General features: G+C 39.8%; 2 protein-coding genes across 6 annotated transcripts; one reads left to right on the forward strand and one right to left on the reverse strand.

Moving 5' to 3' along the window:
* Positions 1 to 132: 132 nt before the first annotated feature.
* Positions 133 to 4,578, forward strand: LOC145479248 (leucine-rich melanocyte differentiation-associated protein-like). Of its 3 annotated transcripts, XM_081457561.1 has the most exons (5): positions 133 to 281; positions 1,315 to 1,575; positions 2,691 to 2,838; positions 3,221 to 3,280; positions 4,309 to 4,578. In XM_081457561.1, the coding sequence occupies exons 1-4, from the start codon at positions 145 to 147 to the stop codon at positions 3,272 to 3,274; spliced, it is 600 nt and encodes a 199-aa protein (XP_081313687.1). In that variant the 5' UTR covers positions 133 to 144; the 3' UTR covers positions 3,275 to 3,280; positions 4,309 to 4,578. The 3 variants fall into 3 exon arrangements, with proteins under 3 accessions (XP_081313687.1, XP_081313688.1, XP_081313686.1); XM_081457562.1 differs by lacking the exon at positions 3,221 to 3,280; XM_081457560.1 differs by lacking the exon at positions 4,309 to 4,578 and having other exon boundaries at positions 3,221 to 3,609.
* Positions 4,579 to 6,436: 1,858 nt separating this feature from the next.
* Positions 6,437 to 25,465, reverse strand: LOC145479211 (WD repeat-containing protein 7-like). 3 transcript variants are annotated; one of them, XM_081457503.1, is made up of 28 exons: positions 25,203 to 25,465; positions 24,148 to 24,257; positions 23,509 to 23,587; positions 23,000 to 23,095; positions 22,724 to 22,802; positions 22,459 to 22,532; positions 21,205 to 21,324; positions 20,601 to 20,711; positions 20,337 to 20,371; positions 20,173 to 20,204; positions 19,558 to 19,613; positions 19,238 to 19,332; positions 17,702 to 17,769; positions 17,131 to 17,210; positions 16,271 to 16,418; positions 15,407 to 15,627; positions 15,135 to 15,330; positions 13,954 to 14,193; positions 13,286 to 13,435; positions 12,055 to 12,917; positions 11,567 to 11,756; positions 11,147 to 11,401; positions 9,916 to 10,262; positions 8,866 to 9,078; positions 8,483 to 8,565; positions 7,905 to 8,004; positions 7,286 to 7,390; positions 6,437 to 6,878 (listed from the first exon to the last, which is right to left on the reverse strand). In XM_081457503.1, exons 1-28 carry the CDS (start codon positions 25,368 to 25,370, stop codon positions 6,696 to 6,698), a joined length of 4,497 nt encoding a protein of 1,498 aa, XP_081313629.1. In that variant the 5' UTR covers positions 25,371 to 25,465; the 3' UTR covers positions 6,437 to 6,695. The 3 variants fall into 3 exon arrangements, with proteins under 3 accessions (XP_081313629.1, XP_081313628.1, XP_081313630.1); XM_081457502.1 differs by having other exon boundaries at positions 19,558 to 19,616; XM_081457504.1 differs by lacking the exon at positions 13,286 to 13,435 and having other exon boundaries at positions 19,558 to 19,616.
* Between the last annotated feature and the right edge of the window lie 2 nt (positions 25,466 to 25,467).

Consider the following 25,467-nt stretch of genomic DNA (forward strand, 5'->3'; position numbering starts at 1 on the left):
TGAGACACCGACCGTACCCCGGGACCGTACCATGGTAATGTCAAAGGAACTTAGCGCCAGTCTGGTTCCACTGATGAAGCGCCGGTTCAGCAGTAGACTTACTTGTGGTAAGGTTTGTCGTACCTAATTACTTTATTTCATGCTATGGATTCAGTAACGATGGATCCGAACAACCCAGGGAGAATTTCGTTGGCCTATCGAGAGCTCACGGAACTTCCTACAGGATGGAACAGCAAGTATGACGACATCACTGTCCTGGATTTAAGCCATAATAATTTCACGTATCCTTTCTGTAGCTTGAGGTTAGACTATGCAGTTGGAACTTGTTGAATGAACACTTAAACTCACGGTTCGTGGTTTTAATGATGAGTGTCTTACAGATTGATTTGAACAACAACTGGAAGCATTGTTGGACCCCGGCAGAGGGTGGGGAGGGGAATCTTATATGAAAGGTCAGGGATGCTCGGGGGAAAATTTGAATAAACCCATACTAGTAAACGAGGGGACTTTTAATTTTTTTATTTACTCGAATTCAATTACACAGTTTGATTTGCCTTCTCAAAGATATTATTCTAATAAAGATAATATTCTAATATTCTATTATTCATACCTTCCCTGGGGTTGGTCCTGGGTGAGCATGGAAATTTTCAGGGACACACACACTCACTCAATCCTTCTCGTTCCCGATGGAACAAAGGTCGTCCACCAACACCCGCCACCTGACCCTATTTTCACACGTGAGCTGTCTCTCCTCCAACTCTGCCATTCTTGTGCGCCTCTAGGTGTGCTGGGGTCTGCCCCTTTGGCGCTTCCGCTGTGGGTTCCACTCTATCGCCCTCTTGAATTGGCTATGTATCTGTCTGGTTTCCTCAACATGTGGCCAATCCAACCCCAAGCTCTTTGCCTTATCTCCTGCTCTACTGGTCACTGCCCTGCTTGTCTCCAAAGCTCCTCATTGCATATTCTTCCAGGCCACCAAATCCACAGGATGTTCCTCAACCTCTTATTGATGAGCACTGGCAGCTTCTGCTTTAATCCCTTGGTCAGCCACCAAGTTTGACAGCCTTCACATTTGACCCAAAGACTCTCAACTTGGTCTAAGCTGTCAGTGCCGTAGACTGCCATATTGTTCTCAACATTGCAAATGTCTTCCTTGCCTTCCCAACGCGTGCCTGAGACCACACATTGCTACGAATTCTTGCTCATGAATGCATCTGGAGAAATTTCTGGGGCAAAATCTTAATTTTACTTATCATTTGCTTTATTATCAGGTTGTGCTCAAACTCAGTGTTGTCTACCTTGACCAATGATAAGCGACTTTCATTTTTTACAGGACTTTACCCAACTCAACACATTAATTCTAGACAATAACAATCTGACAAATCATGTGAAATTTCCATACATGGAGTCTCTACACACACTGTGGGTGAACCAGAATAAAATTACAAATCTGAGTGCTTTTATTGAGACTGTAGCAAAGTGCTTGCCGAATTTGAAGTACTTCAGCATGATGAACAATGAAGCAGCTCCAAGTTATTTTAATGGAGGTACCTACCAGCAGTACAAAGACTACAGGTATTGAAAACAATCACAAAATAAGAGACCACAGGGTGGAGGTGGCATGGCTTAGTGGTTAGGACGATGGATTTGTAATCTGTAGGTCCCAGGTTCACAGCCTCCTACCTGCCACTTGATGGATTTGTGTTTGGTGGTCCCAAGTTCAACTTCAATTCATGCTTTGTAAATAGCCAACTGTTCAGCCTCCAGCCAGCTTGAATTTTAACATGTTTCTGTTCAATTAACAATGCTTACTTACTTATTTTGGGGTCCCCAATTTGTAAAGTAATGCTAAACGTGTCAACATTTAAATAAAGTGGTTTTATTAATATGGGATGTATTCTGTTGTGATGATCCAGATCAGGATCAGTGATTCTAGAACACTTGGATTATGGTGCATCAAGGGAACTGACAGATTCCTGCCCAGAGTGGATTCACCAGTTTGATGCTATATAATCTGAGGGTTCTTGGATCGTAGACCTGCTTCAGATCATCCCAAAGGAATGCACTGAAAATGTTCACAGAAAATTGTCAGATCCAGAGGTTGACCAGTACCAACACTTCGAATGATTAAAACAAACTAATAGCTAAAAGCAGACAGACAGAGTATTAGTCTAGATTTAATTTGTGAAACAAAAATTCTTTGAAGGAACTTTAATTTATGTATTTAGATTTATTTCCTTCTGTGTGAGAAGATCAGTGTACTGTTTAGATTAATGATTTTACTTCAATGTACTACAGGTATTGAAGCCCCTTATGGTCAGAACCATTGTTATCTTTATCATATATTTCCCTTTTATGTTTAGGATAATTTTTGTGGACATGTTGAAAATTAATGTTCATGTACAATCTTAACTTGTCTCTCAGTCATGACAGAAGTCAAATGCCAAATTTGAGTCCCTGTTTTCTAAGCCTGTTAGTAGTTAATGAGATCCAAATATTTAATGAATGATATTCAAATTTGGCATGCTAGTATTTTATGATGCAAGTGATTCTCTTCCTCATAATTGACCTCATTCAATTGCATGCACGTATGACCAGACACTGCGGGCTACAGCTGTTAAGTGGCAGGAGACTGGATTTGCAGTTTACATACATGTATGTACATGTAACACATTTTGGATTCAATGCAGGTGTTATGTTATAAGCCATCTTCCTAGCTTACTGGTGTTGGATGATCATACTATCACTGGAGAAGAGAGAGAAGAGGCACGCAAAGTGTATGGCAACAGGAGACTTTCTGTTAGTTCTAAGAGGCCCAGTAAAAAACACAAGGAAAAGGTAGATGCATGATCTTTTTTTAGAATTACAACTGTGATGGTCACATCTTCATTTCATTTGAATCTTCTTTTGTTGTTGTCAATAGCAACCTATAAAAGTGCATTTCATACCTCATCAACATAGAGTATGAACCATGTATTTGAATTTTGTCATAGCCCAAATTATGATCAGTTCATAAGACTCCAGATCAAGTGGTACATGTTTGAGTCCTGGTCTGGGTCATTGATGTGTTCGTGGGCAACTGATACTTCACTCTCACAGTGTCAGACTCTCCACTCTGGTGTATATTAAGTGGTAAGGTCTGGTAAGATATTAAATGGTGAAGTCTGCATATGAGCCAAGTCGCACATCAGGCTGACACTAATCTATGTTCTTTTCCAAGAATACAACACAGTATACCCGACTGGAGCTTGAACCAGGAGTGAGGACCGCTTGATCCCAGGTCAAGTGCACTAACCATGAGACCATAATACTTCCCACGGTGTTATACCTTAAATGATGGACCAGCATCCTATTTGGGGTTGGGGGGGTGGGGGGAGATTGGAGTAGTAACACCCTTAGTTCCTTCATGGTATATAAATGATAATATATAGATTTAGGCCAGCCTAAAAGCGTAGCTCCTGGGCCGGGTTGTTCAAAGCCCGATTAAGCTAACCCAGAAAAAGGTAGAATTTTGATTTGAGTTTTGTAACTTTGCGGTGAGGTTTCTGTGTATTGTTTGGCCTTCTGTTTTGAGTTTTAATAATCACCATATACGCAAAACAAAACAGCAAAACAAAACAGCAAAACACATTTGTATAGAAGAAAAAGTTATAATTCGATTAACTTTTAATCCTGGGTTAGCATAAACTGGCTTCCGAGCAATCCTGCCCTGTTTCCAACAAGCTAACCCAATATGAGCCCGCGATCCAATCGATAACCAGCGCTTGGTCAGCGGTCAACTTCAAGAAAACACGTGACCTCGAGGAGCTGTAAACCTGAGCCCGTAATATGGTCACGTGATACTGGTCAGCGGATACCTTGTATTGACAGGTGTCAATTGATCATAACATGGATGTCCAATGTCAAGGAAGCACACGGTAAACCAAGGCTGCATGTCTCTGTCAACTTATTATTTGGAGTATGGCCACCATGTTGGGCAACTCCGCCGTCGCCGTCGTCGTCGTCGTCGTCGTGCGTACGCGCCCACGAGCAATACTGCTAGCCATGGTAACCATGAGAAAATCAACTCATGGGTTTCCTTTTCTTTCCCATATGAGTATGGGGCTCCGCTTGGCAGCCCTTTGGGCCGCCGGAGCTCCGCTATTACTGTGATATGTGATATTAGCTCCCTATTTGAACATGCAAACCGCAATATTAATAAGAATTTGCACTGCCCAACACTCAAAGGAATAACAATTATATTACAGGTTAGTGTGTTTAGAAATTTGTATAAATTGACATAATTTTGCCTTTCTTTTTATCTTGCAGCGAAAGAAAAGTGCAGAATAGCATCACTATTTTCTACCATTAGCTGGAGATTGAAGGGATGTACACTTCCAGTGATGCAGGCAAACTCATTTGCATTGAAAAAATAATGAAGAGGAACTATTTTTTGGGTGATCACATGTTAAAAGGGCCCTAAGAAACATTTTTGCAAGGAACTGAGATCTTTATGGACTGGGAGAGAAAACAATTTTGTACTATTTAAAAATATATTTTCAAAAGAGAATAAAATAATCTGTTTTTTTTTAAATATAATTTTTGATGTGAGTAATTATTTGTAAATTAAAACAAATCCATCAAGTGGATGCTTATTAAAACATAATTAAAACCTGCTCAGGGGGTTTTCCTCCAAATGTAAAGAGTCTGTAAAAGCATTGAATTTCGTTGAAGCATTTACAGCAATGTTTTAAAAATTACTTTTGTGTTGTATTTTGAATAGCTGAAGTGATATATTGCTAGCAAGTACTGTATCTGCACTGGGAATGAAGATCCAAAGAATCAAATGAGTTTATGAGTCATGATGAATCTTGAGTCAATAAGTCACTGGTCAAATTGCATTCAGGATAGCCTAAATGTCATTCAGATTGTCTCATTTGGATGGCCATGAAACAGCATTTTCAATTGGTTATTCTTAAAAGAACTTTAAATTGGCTAGCTTAAAGTACTTTCATTGGCCTTAAAACAGCATTCTGGTCAGCCTAAATAGCACTTTGGCTAGGCTAAATTAAGCACTTAGGACAGCAGTTTGGTTAGCCTAGCCTTTGTTTATGGTTAGCTTTCAATAATGGTGATGGTAACAGGATTGATTCATTCATCTTGTTACCAGAAATATAAACAGTGATAATAGACATGGTTAGAGTATTTACATATTAATCAATCAATCAATTTATCAAAAATCTAAAACATGATTCAAAAGGAAGACATGAAGTAAACAAGTGTTATTAAATAGGTTTTGTACTAAATAGTATTTAGTAAATTCGATTTGCAGATGATGATTTACATGTACACGCCTACAACTGTTTGTGTGTTGTTTTTGATAATGGAAGAGACTTGACATCAGGAGCTCCATTTCCAGCTGATGTTTAATTTTTTGTTTAATTTAATTTTTTTTTTTATCTTCAGCTGCTTTAGAAATCCGGTTTCTATTTACCTCATGTGTGGAAAAGGATTGGGGTTGGCATGCAGAAAATTGTTGAATGAAAACGTTTTAATTTAAGGAGTATAATTCAGATGTGTTTGCATGTGACCCCACACACATGTACGCCTTGCAAGCCTATAATAGAACAAACTGACTAGGCGTGGTCAACATGATCACGTGTATCCCATTTCTCGGGCAGGGTGCAATGTGCAAATTATTTTCTTCAGCAACTGACGCAAACGAGAAAGATCGGTCATGACCCGGGAAAACAGTCGCTTTCTTTGCACGTCTGAGACTAGAGCTGATGGTGTCCGGTCGTTCAGCCACCAAATCGATTAGCCCCTAACCAGAAGTCGAAAAACACTGTCAATTTCTCGTTCTTCAAGCGTAAATGGGGGCTAATCAACTTCTGGTTGGGGGCTAACCGGTTAGGGGCTAATTGACTTGAGGGCTAAACGACTTACATTCCAGCACATTACCCCCACTAGAGTAATGAGTCTAGTGTCCTTGATTGACTTTAAACCATCCATCACAAGCACTGCATTGATTCATTACGCCGCACGATTGGCGATTGGTAGACGTGCCGGCTTGAAACTAGGTTCGATGACCAGCCGCTGCTCGGGAAAGAAGCCCGCGTTAGGATGGAACGGACCAAGCCATTGACGACCCCAAAATCAGCAAAAGGGCCGTAATGTGTTCATCTTTGGAAGAAGGAAATACCAAAAACAACTTTCGCGAATTGAAAGTCTGAAAGATGCAAGCGTCTGCGGTCTACGCAAAAGCCTAAAAGCGAACTTCCCTTCACCATAGCTTCGAAAAGGTCGCTGAGGGGTGAGACGGGCGAGGGGGAGGGGGAGGGCGAGTTATGTCAGGAATAATCGAATGTGAAATGCAGACACGATTGACGAGAGAAAAAAAGGAGTTCACGTCGACATTTTCTAATTTTGCATATTGTTGGATTCGACTGCTTTAATCTGTTTGCAATGGTGAAATTTTTATTGGCCTCAAGAATGACAACATTTTAAAAGCTTACTTTTCGCTAGATACAGTTTGTTAAGTACTCCTGGCTCTCAGATTGTTGTGCAAAACATGAAAAACGCTGATATATCCATCCATGTTTGTACAAGCTTAATTACCCTGTTGTATATCTCTAATATTAACAATACTCTTTTACTTTACATCCAAATATTATTTTGACCACATATGTGCATTGTCCATGGATCTTTTCTTGTCTCTATACAGAATACTTGTATTCCGTTCCATCCGCCATGAGTAAAATAACGTTCTTGTGGTTAATCCACACCAGCCGTATTAGTTTTAGCAGGGCAGGAGACATTTTAGGCGAGGGAGAGACAGTGGAGTAAGACCGAACACACCGCAGAGAAGATCCCAGCATGCCAAACAACGATGAACCAGTCTGTAAAGAGAAGAAACAGACAAAGGAGAATATTGACAAAGCCAGGCTTGTGTTAGTGCGGATACACCATGCTGATAATTTCATAGCCTGCGCAAAGGCTCCCGGCATAGACGGAAAAAATTTCAGCGAACGAAGCGAGCGGACGAGCACGAAACTAAAGAATTCGGAGAGCGAAGCGATCGGGGCGGGATCGGGGCGTTCGGGAACGCCGGGTGTCTGTTCGCAGATAATAATTTTAAGGTTTATTGAGGATACTTTAAGAAACTAACCTAGCTTCTCAATTGTTAAATCATTGAAACTATGCCAATTAAGACGAAGTGCTCGAATGCCATCTTGAAATTACCGGCACGTTTGTTTGAAGCAGTTTCTAAGCAAATTACTAACTGTATTCAGTGCTTATTAATTACCTGCCAAAAGCAGATCTTCGAATCTCCGAAGCTGTACGAAGCAAGAACACGATCATCAGGCGAGAAAGACAGGGCCGTTACTTGAGACGAGTGAGCGGACACCATCTGCAAAGAATGAGAATTCAATAGTTATACACACTGAAAGAATTGTCGGGTGGATATTTCCCCAGAGGACATGCTGGTAGGGATTAGTAGAGATAACTGAATGACGATTACAATCTTGCTAACTCCCCTTCTCGTATCATACGAACTTCAAGGAAACATTCTGTGGAACCCTGCATTCTACGACATATCACTGTGGTCAGTCCGAAAGTCAAGTCTGGGTTGAGGAAGCCAATGATATGCGACAAACTATCGCGGAAAAAACAGACCTATCATTCAGAACTCGGAGCAATGACGTGCCGCAAAAAGCGCGGGAAAAACCGCGGACTGCCGTTAAGTCACCCACGACGAAAAATGAGGATCACAGACTTTCATTTTGCAAAGTGTCATCCTCACTCTGGTTGCAGCCTGAGAAATGTTGCAGGCAATTCTAAGTAATCACACAGCTCAAAACACAAATTAATCTTCAACAAGGGTTTGGCTAACTATTACTTCTATATTCACCAGCTGTTCCCACCTGGCAGCGCGAGGATCGCAGATCATACAATGCAAGTTGTCCATTCTTGGCGCCAACTGCAAGGCGACGGGACTGGGGAGAGTAGCTCACCATGTTGAACCTGTTGGAACATTAGGACACTTGTTGCTAGCATGATTGCCTTCACTGTGTTACAACTGCAAAATACCCGACAACGCGAAGCGAGTGAACGCTGAATTGTATCAGTCACTTGGGAAGACGACCCCCCCCCCCGCCCCCCGCAAAAAAAAAAGCCCCGCGAGGGGTTGTGGCAGGGAGCTAAGGGCGAAAGAATCGGAGGACTAAAGCCGGAAAAGCTACGTGTTATTAACAGCGAATTATAGATGTGTATAGATGTGCAAAAAGGACGATATTCCCAAAGCGTCCACATAAAATTGTCACACGAGACTGTCGTGATTTGTAATCGAATTCTCCAAACCCTTCTCATACGAAATGTGGTGAAATCAATCAGGAGAAGTCACTTGATGACAATAATAAACCTTAATACATTGCTTAGTATGTCGTTATCAAAAACGAAACGCAAAAAAAAAAAAAAAAAAAAATGATAATGAAATCCTTACCTACAAAGTCCAGGAAATAATTCGGTCATTCCTTTCTCTTTAAGCTGCCTCTGATCCAAGCAGTAAACTACGATATCAACAACCTAGTGACAAATAGCTTGGTTAGAGGTTACACCATAAAATTATTAATTATACATCCAATCAAGATTCGAAGGATATACATGTAATGTGATAATAAAATTTCAAGGAAACCGTTGACACAAAATGCTTCTGAAGCTCAAGTATCAGTGATAAGGAATGGCTTAAAGCTTGAAAGTATGTTAACTTATCGTTGGCAACAGTTATTCCCGAACACTGTCAAGATAGCAATCATAAGTAAGACTAAATTTGTAAAAAGCGCACTAGGAAATATATTTCCAAGTATCGAGCATGGTAGTACATACATCAGTCAGAAGGTCGACAACTTCTTGCTGTGTCTTTTCAACCATGAGGTCAATAATTCGCAGTATCTCATGTTTGGCACGGTTCAAAATTGATGTGCTCTGAGCTTCTGCATTCTGCGAGGGCTGGTGGCGAACGTGACTGTACACCGCAATGGCTGCTGGGGAAGGCTGATTAAAGGAAATGGAGGACGCTGCTGCAACACTGCGGGCTACCTGGTGTGTGAAATTACGACAAGTAAAAGTAAGGATGAAGCTCGATTGACTGGTCTGCAAGAGTGAGTTAGAACTGAAAACAGTCACTGACTCGGCTTAACTTTGAGAGTACCCTCAAGTTTGTCTCCACAAAATGTAAAAATATATAAAATATAAAAACTTAATTAATCACTCCCCCAGTGGGGTTTTTCAGGGCCAACGGAAACAAATGATGAAACAAATACAATGTAATTGAACATAACGAGGTTAAGGATCCCAACTGGCAGGAGAAGAGCTAGTTTGCTAATTCCAAGCGTGGCCGAGGAGTTGAACTCGGAACTACTAAGATCACCACCAGCCGGTGGTCAGAAAGGGACGTGAACACGCGACCTCCGGATTTCAAGTCCGGCGCCCTAACGACTCGGCCACGCTGTCTCAGTAAAGTTAAATATTAGCAATTCTACTGACAAATTCTATCCACATGTTCAAGAGTTTACATGTATAGGTGAAAAGTTAAAAAAATTTCCTTGACAGCTTTTGTTTGTAAGTGTGTACGCCAAACCGTGTGTTCTTACTTAGCTATTCGTAAACTTGAAGTTGATCCGGCATAGCGAGTGTTTGCTAACGTTTTGAGCGTTACCCCTTCATCAGAGCAAAGGCTCAAAACGTCAGCAACTATGGCGGATCAACTTCAAGTTTACGAATAGCTAAGTAAAAACACAGAGGCTTGTCGAAAAATCATTGTCACGTCTCTCAAGATCCACTTGCATGAAACATCACAAATCTCACTGATATGACAAATTACATTATCACGTATTTTTCCGGCGATAATGTAAAAACAACTTTTATACGACTTACCTCCTTGGCGATAGTTGCAATGAAGACTGTGGGTCGTGCTGTAGCAATAAGCGAGAGCGCATGTCTTGCAGATCGATGAGTATCCGCTGACGGTGATAATGGTAAACCTTTCCTGAACGTGAGATCACGGTTCTTGCTGTCAGCGGAAAGCTCTAACAAGGCTATTAGGACCGCTGACACGTCCATATATGGCTCCCAAAGCGTGAATCCGCGACCAATCAAATCAATGGCTGCCCTCCTAACAGACGTGTGAGCAGTAAGTTGCGAGGAGGGAGGTTTAAGCAGGAGATACATTAAAGCCTTGCCCGTAAGCCGCACTGTGGCGTAATCCATTATTACTTCACCACCTGGAAAACATGACGGCATGGAAAAAGTGGCAGAGAAATCATCCTCAATTTTCTCATCCCCTCCATATTGACAAAATTTATATAAGGAAAGTTAATTATCCTTTACACACTACAGTTATCCAATGATTGAAGAAACAAAATAATAGCAGACTCAGCTAAGAAATTTGAACTTTTTTTTCTTTTCCATTGTCGTCTTTAGTAAGGAAGTATCCAGTCTCTTTAGTTTTGTGTTTGCTTGGCTTGGAAAGAGTCTATAAAACTTGAACAAATCAGAACATAGGTGCTATTATTCAGCCAATCATGCACTGAACTGCAACCACTTGTGATTTATGTCACGTGACTTTTCCCGCACTTAACAACGGTTACACGTGACCGGGCTATTGCTCTGGAGTTTGTTTCAAAGGTGATAAACAACCGCCCATAAGAGAGGTGTCTGTAATCCGCTCTAGTTTTGACTTAACTCAAAACCAAACAGCACAAGTTATGTTCTCGGTATTTGAACGTCACACTGACTTGCACAAACAGTTATTACTCTGTAGGTTTGCGTAAAGATGAAGTGGAAGTCGTTTATTCGTATCTTGTTAGTGGTAATTGTCTTGTGATGTTCTTGTCACAACAAAGGGACACGTTCAAGTTCAGCTTGGAATAGGCAGGTTTACTAGTTTTATTACACCACATTCAATAAGCCGCTATTTACTTATTAACCTATAGAGTGGGCTTTAACATTTGCATCCATGCATTAGTCACGATTAGCTAGCATGGACAATTACTCAGTAGAGGCATTTTAATTTTATGTTAACGACAATTACATTATGTTAGCAGAGTTTCAAATCAGCACTTACGTCCATTGTAACCTTTATTAAGTGCGCTTTTGCCCTCTTTACCTGGAGTCTCGCTCAGCTTATCCAGGCGCCGTGAACTGGTACTCTGTTTTTTCTCACCATCGCGAGCACGACTCGAGAACACTTCAATCTCCCGCTGGAACTCCGCTCCTATCACACCCATCAACACGATAGCGGTTGCTTGGCGACGGCGCATGTCATACTGAAGAAGCTTCTTGACGCTGGTCAAAACAGTGCTGACGTCATCGGGTGGAAACAAAACTTCGTCATCAACGTTTTGGACCTCGCCGCTACGCTCTGAAGAAAGATATTTCATTTTTATCCTAACAAAAAACGACCCGCAATGTTTCATGTTAAAATGAAACCTGATCCTTTATTCATTTATAGGCAATCGAATCATCTTAAGGAGAGCTACACAAAATGCATGAAGCCCTAATTCATGAATCAGCTAACATTACTCACCAAATCCCGAATGCGGACTGGGAGGGATGGGAGCATTTGCAGCATCAAGCTTGTCAGATTTGTCCTCAGTTCCTCCCTGCCCGAGGGTCGTAGGCAGCTGAGGGGCCCATGTATCCACTACCTGTTTACGACCCTCGAACCCGATCCTGCGCAGTTCGGCTAATAGAATAGCCTGGGCCGCTTCACGAACCTAGGAATATAACAAAGACAATAACCAACCAACCATTTATTTGCCACAAAACAGAAAATAAATAAAACAAGAACGAAAATGTTACACCTAATTACACTGGTTTGCAAAACGAGGCGATCTGAAAGCTTCACTTCAATCAATGACTTTGACTTTTGCACAGCTGCTTCTTACCGTAACGACAGCAGTTCACTGACAACTAACCACATGTAAGACAAGTGCAAAGAGCGTGATCGGTGACATCACTCGGCAAAATGTGGATATGAAATAACCCCCAAAAGCCTTAAAAACTATGACATACCTCAAGGCATCGATCTTGCCATCTTCTTGCCAGAATATGCAACAACGGTGGTTTGTAAGGGGAGACCCTTAGAATATCAGCTAAGAGACAGCAGTGCAATGCAGCCAGCTGACTCCAGCCAGCTTTTATGTGCGCGCGGTGATTCATGGCAAGTTGCACGTCCACCTCACTCAAGCCAGGGGGGTGTTCGTTTTCGTCGTAACTCGATGAGCTGGACGGGATATCGCGAGCTGTGTTCGTTAAAAGAGCAAGACGCTTTTCTTGAGGAACAAAACTGATCTGATTCATGCTCATAAGTGTGTTAGCTACAGATACAAGCCCGACAAGATGCAAAGTTGTCAACGCTGAGGACAGCTGCCAACGCGACTGAAAACAAGTCCTTAAGGCTGAAACAACGTTATGCTCCGAGGGAGCCGGCGATTTCACTTCCACTAAAGTTTCTTCCTGTGCTTCGTTAAGTTCTGTAAACAGGGCTTTATTGTCAGAGAGTCTTCTCAAAGTGGATTCAGCGTCGCTATCCCTCTCTCCACCTGTTTCCCCATACCACCCTGGTAACATCAACGAAAGCCTGTTCCCACGAGTAAGTAATCCAAACGAAACTGGTTTGACCGGTTTAAGAAGGCCCAGTCTTTCGACGCAGACCTCGTCCATGTTAGGGTCCAGATCCCAGGAGTGAAGGCACGAGATCATAAGTTGTGCGACATAATGAGTTTCATTCACAAAAGGTGACTTTCTGTTCTTGTGCTCCGTGGATGATTTCGAAGCTGTATCGCTTTTGGTTGGCTGAGTCGTTGCAGACTCGCGTTTCCTCCTTTTACCTCCAACAGCTGTCTTGGAAATATCGGCTTTGCCTGGAGTTTTAGCTGCGAAAAAGAAGCAACTTTTCAGCTGGGAGAGAAGTTATCATTCTATCTTAAGATGAAGTAAGTAGAAGTAAAGTAGAAGTAAAGTATGAATTTCGAGGCTAGCAGCTCTTCAGGTCGGCGGTGTTTATTTGTCCTCAGTATTTTTTTAATGTCATTTCAGGATTTATGGCAAGTCTTGCTAAATGGCTTGTCCACAATAATTTCACGGTTTGTAAACTAATACCCAGCATAATTCAGGAGTAAACAAGAAGAATAAACAAGAAGGACGTCAACAGATTCGGTCACTAATTTCCTAAATGATACATAATTGCCTTGCAGTGCATAGACAAATCATTTGGAGAACTAATAACGACATTGATAATTACCACCAAGCAGAGGATTTTCTTCAGTTAGTAAATTGCATATCAGCGCCTCGATATCAAACATAAGCACTTGTATTTCTGGATCTCTCACACCACACTTTGTGGACATCACCTTCAATGGGCCACCGGACAACACCTCACCATAGCCATCACCTACAGGCAAAATAGCCACGGCATGCAGTAAGCGCTGAGTTTTCTTGGTCATTAACAGGGCCGTGCATCATAAACCTTGACGTTGAACATGATGGCAAAGTTTCAAATGGCCAGATAAAGCTACTGATAATTTTCAATGGTTTACGGCACGTGAAAAGCAAATGCCACTCACGTCTGTGTACCACGTGGTACGTGCAAGACGTAGTAGAATGTTTCTGGTACATTTTATAAGAATGGGCATTTGAGCAACACAGTAATAAGTGACAATTCTCTTTTTGCATAGTTCGCAACGAATCCGAACCATGCGAACCTTTTCATGCCATGTTAGCCTTAGTTATTATCACTTCCAAATACGTTCCTGGACCTTATGGAGATCCAGCTATACAAAGCCATTTCCATTCTTCTTTAAATGATCTAACTGTAGCCTATGATTTTCAGCTTTTCACAATCACGCCAGTCGGTAGTTACCGCTTGATCTACGCTAAAACTGAGCTTAATGACCGTTCTGTTCCACTTACCAGATAACCTTGGCGAGGACGAAGGACTCGCCGAGGCTTGCTGAAGGGAGCTTCGCTTAAGCTTCTTGACCGCCGCCGATGCAGCGCTAGTTGGCAGATTGGAAGTAAGGTGGCTGATCTTTCGTCCCAGAATGGTCTTGGCTTTGGAGGGAACACCAGCTGAAGCAGATTTCTTCTCCTCATCACACGCGGCTAAGATATTAAGAGCAACTTGTCCGCTAACACACCGATCTAGGTGACCTGTAGAGTAACATACAAACTCTCCTTACTTGTCTCCACACGTTTCTCATGGCATAAGTTTAAAGAATTTCTTAGTGCAAGAGCCTGGTTTAATCCAAAGTGATCAGTTCTTCGTTCGCGGTAAGGACCGCAAATTCGGTGTTACTGCTGAACAGAATAGACTACGTTATCACTGGTGCCACGTCATTTTATAAGAGATAGGTCACGCTAGTGTGTCATGTCATGTTAAGCGGCAAGGCCATGCTGGTGTCACGCCATGTTAAAGAGTTAGGTCATGTTAGTGCCATGTCACGCTAAAGGGACTTAGTAAAGCTTCTGTCATGTTTAAGCTAGGAGTGATCATGTCAAAGACAAATCTCACGGGCCATCTCAGAGAAAGAACTATTCAATCCAATTTTTTAGTTTTCAATTTTGAAAAGCACATACATACATACATGCATAAACTTTATTTAAGCTCGAATTTCAGAGTAGCTTGACAAGCTAATATTTCCGAGAACAAAATATTTGATAACGAAAAATTAAAATAGAAATTGCTATTTACATATTTACAATTGACTTATATTAACTAATTATAAAATTGTCATTTACATGTTTCATGAATTGGCTTTACTGATGTGCTTTTTGAAGTCTGAGAAATTACATAACCTTATAAAATTGGGTAGAAAATTCCATTCTTTTGTTGCTAGATAAGTAAAGGAATGGTGACCAAAAGTTGTAGTTTTAGGTTTGGGCATTTCCAGTATATAGTTTCCACGTAGGTTGTATGAAGTAGAACGGAACGAGAACATGTTTCTCATATAGGCCGGATAGCTAGTGAAAAATAGACTTTTGCACAAAATAGTAAGGAATTTACAGATGCGTTGACCACCGTGCCAAAGCTCAAGTATCAACCGATCAGAAATTTTTAGATCAAATATTACTTAGTTTCTTACAAATCACACCTGTTTCCATTTGCCAGACGTACACAGAACCGTCAGTACAGCCTACCACCAAAAAGTCGTCTAAAGCTCTCCATTTTATCGTCTCCACCGGAAACGCGTGAAGAGAAGCCAACATAATGCACTTCCGCTCGCGCAATCCCAGCAATGCAACCGAGTGGTCCTGGGCTACAGAACAGATGCAGGATTGAACGCGATTCTAAAAAGAACAAATAGAACAGTTCAACTAAACAGCTCAGTTTAAAACAGGCAATTGATCTAAACAAGACTCTTACACTGCAGTCAGGTGGTGTACATATTAGTCGAAGCAGTTCTCCCGTGTGAGAAGAAAACGTGTACAGTAAGTCTCCGGTGAAGATGTCCCACAGTTTAACCGAGAAATCCGCTCCACCTGATACCAAAAATTCTTTGTCATAGCGAGGATACTCATCATGAGGGTACAGCAGACATGTCACTCGGCCCTTGTGTCCTAAGAGCACCCGGTGTGTAGGCCATCCTGAAAAATGAGCACCCGAGGCAGATAGGTGAGACCATGACAAACATGAATAAAACATTTTTGCATTCGGGACATCAAAATACAGTACAGTGGCACTGCCCTTCGATCTGCTCGTTCAAGCTTAATTTATTTATAAACCACTGGTTTTCTTGATATTCTGAAACAAATTTCTCTGACTAAACTCACTATTATGATCTCACAGTACAGCCAGCACAACGCGTTAACACTAAATTAACGATGGTTGACTGATGTACATTGCATTGCAGTCTTTTTTTAAGACAGTAAAACTTTGTATTTATGAGCCAGTTCGATATGCAGAAACTTAAGAATAATATGCCACCTTTTAACTAACCAGGCTATCAGAAATAAGAAAACAGCTCAAACCCAATTCAAACATCGTTTCATATAACCATTGAATTGCAAAATTGGCGAAATAAAAGGGTTTAGACTTGTCCACAAGTCGAGCCGCGAAAGCCGAGCTCGACGCAAGAAAAATGTTCGATCAGTAAAGCTACTTCTCTCAAATCAGCTCGAGAGAGACAGCACTTATCGCAGTAACACTAACACAACGCTACAATACAAAGTCGAAGAAGTGTGCGGATTAGACTAAGGAAACTGTACGCTGGACGTTTGAATACACTACCTGAGCCTGGCAGCTGAAGCAACTGAGCAATAGCCGCCTTAGCCGCTGATATGATAACGACTGAACCATCCTCACGGCCACACACGATACAGTCTTGAGCTGGTAAATACAGTGACGCGCTAACAGGAATGGCTTCTCCACAATCATCCTACAGAATAAACAGTCAAAATATTTCAGACCTTAAATACACCGCAACTTACAACTAAACTTCCTTTACTTTAAGTCACGTACAATTTGACTAACACACGCACGGAATCACACGTAAGTGCGGCTTTACTTGATCAGTAGCTCTCATATGAACGAGCCAAAACGCAAGAAGCTGGGGCTAGTATATTTTCCCCCAGTTTCGCGGTCGCTCTCTCGTTCTTAGCACCCGAGAACAAAATAGTATTTTCCTTTTGTCGTTTCAATCACATTGGAGACGCCATGCGATGATACCAAGTCGTAAAGCAACAAGTTCTCTCCCTTCAGCCTCTTCAGTGGACGAAGGGAAACCTCTGCGAGGAGGGCGATTAAAGGATATACGGACGAACTTATGACATGTTAAAACGATTCAGAACTCAAAAACGCGGCTTCGATGGCCTAACATTAATTTAGTTGCGATAAAAATTGTTGTCGACAATTAAATGTCTCGTCTGTGGAGGCCCGTACAAAGCTGTATGTAACAACTGTAAGTTCTATTTCTTCCATGTACTTTATTAAAGTTACGACCAAAGTTAGCCTGATTCTCAGGAGGAGAACGAGTAGCCTCAGAGCGTCTGAGAATTAGGCCAGAACCAAAGTGGGCCAAAAAATTTTAAGCTTAGAATGATGCACTTTCCATTTCCCACACGAAAATCCGCCCTTGTAGCGAAACTTACCAAAGAATCAATCAGTCCGCAGGGCTTCAGGGTTGTCTCCCAACAGTCTGCATAGTTACACGCCACCACAGGACCAACACCTACATATACAAAAGGTGCAAGGAAAAGTGAAGTATTAGATAATCGCCAGCTATAATTCAGTTTTTATCAACCACGATCCCCAGTTTTTCGTCTGTCTGTTAGCTCGTTCGTGCCTGCGTGCGTACATTTGTTGGTTCGTTCGTTCGTCCGTTCGTTACCCACAAATAGCAGTAGCTAATCGGAGTGGGGAGTGGATTAATAAATCAGTAGTTTATACTAGGTACTGGACAACGTATCGGCAAATGAAAAAGGAACAGTGAAATGATCCAAGGCAGCAAAACCACCATTTTAGTAGGGTATGTGCAATCCACACACCACGAAAACAAACGAAATTTAACTCAAAAAAATTCAGAAAATATGAAAAAGGCTACTATAACAATAAAAAATACAGAAAAAACACCAACAACAGCAACAATAAAAAGAAAGGTGCTCTTATGCGTTTTCTTTTGACACGCACGCACGAAAGCAGAAGAACACGTAAAAACATTACCGGTCGCATTTGCGTCGTAGGGTTTTGTTGACGTGAAAAGGTCGTCATTCAGTTTCCACACACTGACACTACAAATAATGAAAAGATACAGTGCAACAATTATTTCCGTATATTCCTGTTCACGTCTTGAATGCAAAGGAAAAAGTTGATAAGGCTGTGGGCGGTCAGTCACAGTATTTTGAGCTATTTTTGCCACGTACAAAATTACATTTAAATTGAAGGAAGCCTGAAAATAGCAGTTTACTGACTAAAGATAGAAAAACACCAAAGAGATAATAATAAACCATAAAGGAAAAAGGATGGTTAAGCATGGAGAAGAATGACACGGATTACAAACCAAAAACTTGAAACTTTTAAGCGAAAATTTTCAAGCTGCGCAAACCGTGACGTATCTCCTAAGTTAGGGAACTTCATCATCGCTCAGTGACAGAATTTCTCCAACAATAAATCTACCAGGCTCTATACACAGAGTCGAAACTCTTTTACATGTGGATGTCAATTTCCAAAGCCCCTCTTCTGGAACATCTGGACTGAACCTGTGGTTTTTGGTTGAGACGCTTTTTATAAAGCTGTAGCATGATGCTGCCTGATGGAGACAAAATGACACGTAGCTTTCTGTGTACCTTATTACATGAAATTTTGGCGATACTTTAATTAAGCGAATTTAGTGATTTTTCTAAGAATCGCTAAATTAAAATGCATCAAAATTAAGTGTCGCTAAATTTAAATCGTGGCTAAATAAGTGAGTACAAAATGAAATCCCGCCATGTGATCAGTTTCACACAATAAGTTAATGGCCAGGCTAAGAAATTCTCCAAAGAGAAATTTACCACCTGGTACACGGGAGAGGTTCAAAAGGTAGTTAGAGAGCGGGACAAGCTTTGAAGACAAAGAGGTTGATCTCAGCATGTCAGTAATGAAGCAAATTCACGCAGGCTGGCTTGTCGCATTATTCGACTCTCTGACCGGTGCTGAAGGAAGGAAATGTATTCTCAAGGGTGTGAGCCAAGGAAATTGCCAGTAGAGACAAACCACTGCCACCTGTTGATCCATTTGAAGTAATCCACCGCGCCTGATCGGTGTCGTTAGAACGTTAATGGTTAGGTGCTCGCAAAAGGTGCATTGACTTTGTGTGACAATACAAATATGAGTGAGAAAAACATTTAGATAGGACATAACAGTTGCAGTTTCGTTTGTTTCGTTCAAAATTAAGTTTCAAAACGTTGTATGATTGTGATTTAAAGGAAGCTATTGACGTTTATGATTTTATCACATAAATGTTTTCAATATCTTAATTCGTCAAAGTTTCAGTTCGTGAAATCGCAAACATTAAGTGACTTATGTTCCAAAATTTACGAAAAATCGCTAAATTGAAAGTGCCGCTAAATAAAGGTTTCTCAAAATCGTTAAATTAACGTGTCGCCAAAATTTCATGTAATAAGGTACATATTGTTGATCAATCACTGGACACTCTTCAGACACTTCAATCTATCAAACTGTGTCTAACACCCCCTACACCAGAAACAATTCAGCTACCTTCCATTTGATCCCCCTCTTAACAAGAGTTTGTAAAAAGGTCCCCTCCGTCCATAAGAGAAAAACATGGCTGGATCAAAATCTGGCACAGCACTCTGCAACAGAAGTTAGTAAATTGTAAATTTTATTGTACACTTTTGAAAACAAAGTTGTGATATGAGAGAAAATGAAACTTGATGTGAAGATAGTGATACATTAACTCCAACTTACACATGGCTTAGTAAGGCAAAAAAGCATAGCCTGGGGTTTTGATGGAGCAGAACAGATTCTTGTGATTTCCCTTTTCATTTTTTAAGAACCATTCTATTGATTGTTCATACCTGCTCAGCTGTCTTCTCAAACACCTGAATGATTCTTGGTTCTTTGATTGGATTGCCTGCTAAAGGTTGTTACAAAGACAATTCTCCCTTAATTGTTAGAAAAACAATGGAGAACACCTTAATTTATATTGCATACAGTGGAACCCAGGTAATATTTAATTACAGTGCGCATCCATGAAATTTTGCAACAGAGCATGCTCCTAAATCTAGCCTCAAGGTGAGGTTCTACAACACATACAGAAAACAAGAATATATTTTTAAATTAGTTACATGTATACATACACATGTAAGCCATTTTACAAAGACCCTTTTCATAAATGACTGTCAATATTCTTCAGTAAACTTGTATAAAAATTAGCCTTATTGACCTTATTTTTAAGTTGATAATTCAAAAGAAGTTTTACTCTCAAACAAGGTAAGTGAGGCTTAGGAATTAAAATGCATACAAAATAATTTGGCAGCCATTTATGAAAAGGGTCTGTTTATGGGACAACAACAGGTGGGAAGTGCAACTTAAAATAGGTAAGAATCAAATAGTACCGAGTAACTACTAACAGTAGCTTACATCATTTGATAAATTATCACCATAAAATTCAATCACTGCATTTTTCTGACCTTGCTTTCGGTCCTGAAGACCAGGGCAGCACCTGAGAAAGGAAGCACTACCAGTAAGAAATAAAACTAGTGCTGTAATCCACACATGTAAATTTATAGTATGAACCTGTAGTCCGGGACTGTTTTATGCTATACATGCAATTGAAAGGTCAAATTTCACTTACGATGGAGGAAGTTTGTACAAATAACTCTTTCCATCCTGTGCAAACAAAACAAAACGTGAATTTTCCGATGAAAAATATCGTTGTAAACGACAATTACATGTAATGCTTCTTAAAATTTTTAGGGTTTCTACAGGATGGTGCATATGTACTTCAAATTTACAATAACCAAGTAAAGAGAGGAAAAGATACCTGATTGCATGCTACATAATACAATACGGCATAGGCTACATGTTACTGCCTTCTTATTAAACACTGATAACTTACCCTGCTCCAAACTAGAATGCAGTCTGCTGCAACAAAGTTTCCTCCCATCCAGCTCTGACCTGGAGGACTGGACACGGTGGTCAGGAATTTAAAGTCTCCAGCATCATACATCTGCCATAAATTATTTGAAAATGTTGTTCAAGTATAACAATTGTACGCTGTTTTTTAGGTTTTGGTGTTGCTCTCATCTAATGTAATAATTGGCTTCTTCTTAACTTTCATAATGCAAGCAAACTCACTGTTTCATTTTGTATGATATCACAAAGCAGAGGGGAGAAACGCCTTCCATGTTTTTGAATGTCACTCGACATGCAAAGTTACCTACCGGTAGTAAACTTGTTACCCAGTGACAAAAATAATTTTCCATGCAAGAGAAATGGATACATCACATACCAGTATATATTGCTTTACACTGTCTTTATTAATGAGTAACATTAATTTTAAAGAAAAACTTAAGAAAGCTAACATTGATATATAAATACTCTGCAACAATATTATATTGAGACCTTTTCATTGTACAGTGCAATTGCGGTTCACAAATTAAAATTAAAAGTGCCTCAAAAAGTCCTGGTACAGGAATTAAAGGTAATATGCCAGCACATACCAGCCACTCTTTTGCACATATAACAAGAATGGTTCTTTGTGTAAAGGGATTACAACAAATCCCAGTAGCTTTGCTGTCTGTGACTTGCTCCAACTTTTTTTCGTAAGTGGGCTCACTGTACTGTGGAGTGTAAAATGGGTGATACTGATTTTAAAACTGAATGTGTAAAGCTTCAGGCTATTGTACATACATGTGCCCTTTGTTATCTATGGGTCTCAAATTGCTTATTTCAGTACAGTGCATGGACTTACATATGTACACGTGCACTTACATGTACAAAAACAGCTGTATGCTGACCACCTTAAAAGTAGCACTTAATTAGAAACCTCTATTACATAATGAACTGTCAATAATACATGTATATTCACTTGGTACTAACTTGTAAATGTATCTGTAGTCAATAAATTAGAGATACAAGCTAAATCCATGTTGTAAAATAGTTTAGGGCCCGGTTGTTCGAAAGCCAGTTAAAACTTAGCCAGGATTAAAAGTTACAATATTAATGTGACTGAACTATTCCTTTTTCTTGTATAAAAATGTTTTTTACTACTTAAGGACATCCGTGTGGAAATTCTCCAGTTGATAGATTTCTTTTAAATTTTTACTGCAGTCAGATAATGAGTTACTTGTGTCAACAATGCAAAAAAAAAAAAAATGGGGGTCACCGACTTTGTTTCAGAGATAAAGCTTGTGGAAAACTACCCTGATTTTGAAAAATTGGCGCACGTAATTCAGCATGGTGTACAGGGTTTATAGTTAAAAAAGAACTAAAAGAAAAGAATTCGATGGTGCATTTTGCAAGAATTCAAACTTCTAATTGATAGATTTTCATTTTTTCACTAAACGTAGAAAATCAGTAGAGAAAATAATCCATCAAAAGAAAAATAGGGGTCACCGAACGTCCAAGATCATTAAATCCTTGCAAAGCTATAGCAATTGCCATCTGCGCTATCATTGTTCATTTTATTACTTATGCATGATATGGCGTGTGAATTTGTGAACGTAGTAAGGATGCGCAGAAACAATTAGAGCGAATGTCCTTAATTACTAACATTTCATATTATTCAAACCCAAAACTGAAAGACAGGCAAATATAGAAAACCTCACTCAAATGTTACAAAACTGAAATCAGAATTCTTGCTAATCCAGGGTAAAGCGGGTTTTGAACAACCCACCAAGATGTGTAACTTGCATTTTGTAGGCTTTAAGTAAGCTGTGACTGGTAATCAAAACATGTCTTGTAATACACTGTACCTTTGACTCTACATTTGGTTTCAGCATCCAAATGTTCAGCATACCAGACAGAGACACAGCTACAACAACATCCTCTGTGAAAAAGTATATTAAACAATGTCTAGATTTTTGTTGTCATTGCAGTTGTATAACAATTACAGTTAATACTAATGCAGTCATGTAGTTTCATTTGATACATTTTGTAAATCAGTTAATAATGTATTAACAATTTTATTACCTATTAGTATACTTATACTGTTCATCTATATATATGGTGGTGTAATACCTGGTCTTCTTGCAGGCCTTACAACACATGCTGCACTGATCCAGTTGGTAGCTGATGGAGAACGTAGAGTGTACAACACCTGTATATTCAGAAACAAACTTTAATGTATAACAATGTTGTTACATAACTGACTTTTATCAACATTAATAATAATAATTAGAGAACTGTCATGTAATATGTTATTAAAGGCATTGATTTAAAAACTGATCATAATAAAAATTATTACTGACATTGTTTTACAAATAAAAGTTTCACATGCGTGAAACTTGAACATACCTCAAGAGACAAGGCATCAAGGACGTAAATATCAGAGTAGCTACCATAGCAAACAACGCGCCACTCTTTTCCAGTGCCAATGGCTACATGGAAGGACTGAAAGGAAATTATAATTCATCATTAATTTTGTAATCCATCAAATATAATATTCTTGCACTAAATGGAGGTTAGATACTGGTATTATACAGTGCATCACACTGTACATGTATTTGTATGCATTTGTTAATCACACATTATCTCTGACTATGTTAGAAGTAATAAATTAAAGTATTTCCTCTGTCAGTAAAATAATGATAAAAAAGAAAAAAAATAATCTGATTATCTAATAAACATGTGTCAATGTTTAGATAAAAGGGCATCACCTATGCTGGTTTCCCAGGCATGCATTTAAAATGCGCTGCCAGGACATTTCTTTAAGGAGGTCATTCTTTTCTCTGCAATACATGTAGGTTTATATAGTACCTAACGTCAATCAATAGACTACAGGCACAAAGCATAGGCAGACTCACCAACAGTGCTAAATGCATTCCTGCGATAACGTTAGTTTGTATACATATTCCATCATCTGTATCCCATAAACAAAGCTCTCTAAAGCAAAATCACACAATATTTCTGTTAAAAATTACAAAGATATACCATGGCATAGCAACAGGGTGTCCCTAGAGGTGGTGTGATACATGTAGTTTGTATGGGTACCCTGTTGTAAAGCAACCAGATGAGTAATTTATACTGGAAAAACATTAATTTGGGTTCACAACCGCTACAGGTGTTAAGTGTGCACGAGACAAAGTTGCCTAACACCACTGAAGCTTATCAGAGTTTCTGTCACATAAGGTAGCAGTACAACCTCCTGATTGGATGTTGAGCCATCACTGGATACTTCCCAGCATTTTGTTGGGTTGTCCCCAGTTTCAAGGACCAGCACCCATTTAAACTCCTGGCTAGACATACATGTACATGTAGCAACTGTACATGTGAGAGTTATTGCCTTGCCTAAAAACACAAGCAAGGTCCAGAGTCCAATTTAACACTAATCTTTAGGTCACTGTTCCTCCCGTGAAGAAAGTACTAAAGTTATCGTTAGCATAGTACTTCTGAGTGTTCCCTAAAATTCAGTGCAGGATTCTTAAATTATCTTTCTGTCTTACCCATTGTCAGCAGCACTGATAATACTGGACTGATTATCCCAGCCATCAGTAGCTTTTGTAAGTGCTGTAACCTTTGCTGAATGGGCAAATATTAGGTTCCTCGGAATGATCTGTAGTACAATAATAATAACAAACAATGAGACCAGCCATCAAAATTTACTCTTACACTGCAGCTATTTTGATGAATATCTTATTGTATATAGATAAACAGATATTTTAAATTCTAATCTTTTTCTTTTACGGTGAAACATGATAGGGCCAACCTCTGTTTCTTCCTTTTCAAGATGTATCTTATTTTGTTTTTATTATGGTAATCTGTCTCGCATGGAGTGTTCCACTCTTTTACAGATTATCCTTCTGGCTTTGCTTGTTTGTGTATGCCTTTAGACTTAGATTTTAATTGCCATTAAATTGTAATAAATAAATAAAATAAAACATGTTATGTTATGTAATCAGTTAAAATTCTTGGTGCCAACTAAAATGATCATGAGCAATGGATAAGAATGTATTTGTATAAGATGCACATTGTTGTCCAACTGGAATGGTTTGACACATGTACTGAGTTTATTTAGCAGAATTCTGTGGCCTTAATTTTGTGTCTTTATCCTTTTAAAAATGTTGCAGACTTTCCTATGTTTTGAATCCTTTGAAAACATCAAGAACTAATATTTTGTATGAAACTACAAAATTGATTGTTGTATCACCCCAGAGGAGGGAGAGGAGAGAGGGGGTAGGAATGTAGATAGCCAATAAAACAGAGGCTAGAATTTATAGAAGACAACTGACTCTTGTACAAGCAGGTGTTTTTTGTTTGCACCCGAGCATGTTCTGTTCAATATTAGAATTAAACAAACACTCATCAGTCAATTCTGTTATGGCTTGCCCGCACATAACAAGCCGCGAAAGTCTTCCTTCGCCTATGGAGGGATCCTACTATTGAAAAAAATTCAACCTCCCAAAAATTAAGTTAAAAAGGTAACTACTTGACACTTTTTGGGGAAAAAACTAGCCCCTAAATCGCCGCCAATGTAAACCCCACGTCCCCTCAGGCTTACTTTGATCTCTCCATCATCGGCGAACCGTAGGTCCCAGATACCCAACTGTCCATCTGTCGATCCAGTGACGACTGTTTTCTGATCATAAGTGGTTATGACACACGAAATGCAATGTGAAGGAGGTGTACTTCCCCACAAAACAACTGGGACCACAGAGGAGGAAGACATTTTTTGTCAACATCTCTGTGGTCCACAATAAAGTTGATCAGCGGTTTTAACCCGATGGTAATGCGCTTGCTCTCAGTCCCTCGCGGCTACAATACTT

Source organism: Orbicella franksi, chromosome 2 (genome assembly GCF_964199315.1).
Source record: "Orbicella franksi chromosome 2, jaOrbFran1.1, whole genome shotgun sequence".
NCBI classification, from domain to species: Eukaryota; Metazoa; Cnidaria; class Anthozoa; order Scleractinia; family Merulinidae; genus Orbicella; species Orbicella franksi.

Excerpts from the sequence above, each read along its gene's own strand:
- LOC145479248 (XM_081457561.1), top strand. The coding sequence starts at position 145 with ATGGATTCAGTAACGATGGATCCGAACAACCCAGGGAGAATTTCGTTG. Across the intron at positions 282-1,314 it reads TTAAGCCATAATAATTTCAC|CGACTTTCATTTTTTACAGG; the intron begins GTATCCTTTCTG and ends ACCAATGATAAG. Across the intron at positions 2,839-3,220 it reads GTAAAAAACACAAGGAAAAG|AATACAACACAGTATACCCG; the intron begins GTAGATGCATGA and ends TTCTTTTCCAAG.
- LOC145479211 (XM_081457502.1), bottom strand. The coding sequence starts at position 25,370 with ATGTCTTCCTCCTCTGTGGTCCCAGTTGTTTTGTGGGGAAGTACACCT. Across the intron at positions 20,372-20,600 it reads GCATTCTAGTTTGGAGCAGG|GATGGAAAGAGTTATTTGTA; the intron begins GTAAGTTATCAG and ends TTGTTTGCACAG. Across the intron at positions 11,402-11,566 it reads CAGTCCGCATTCGGGATTTG|AGCGTAGCGGCGAGGTCCAA; the intron begins GTGAGTAATGTT and ends ATCTTTCTTCAG.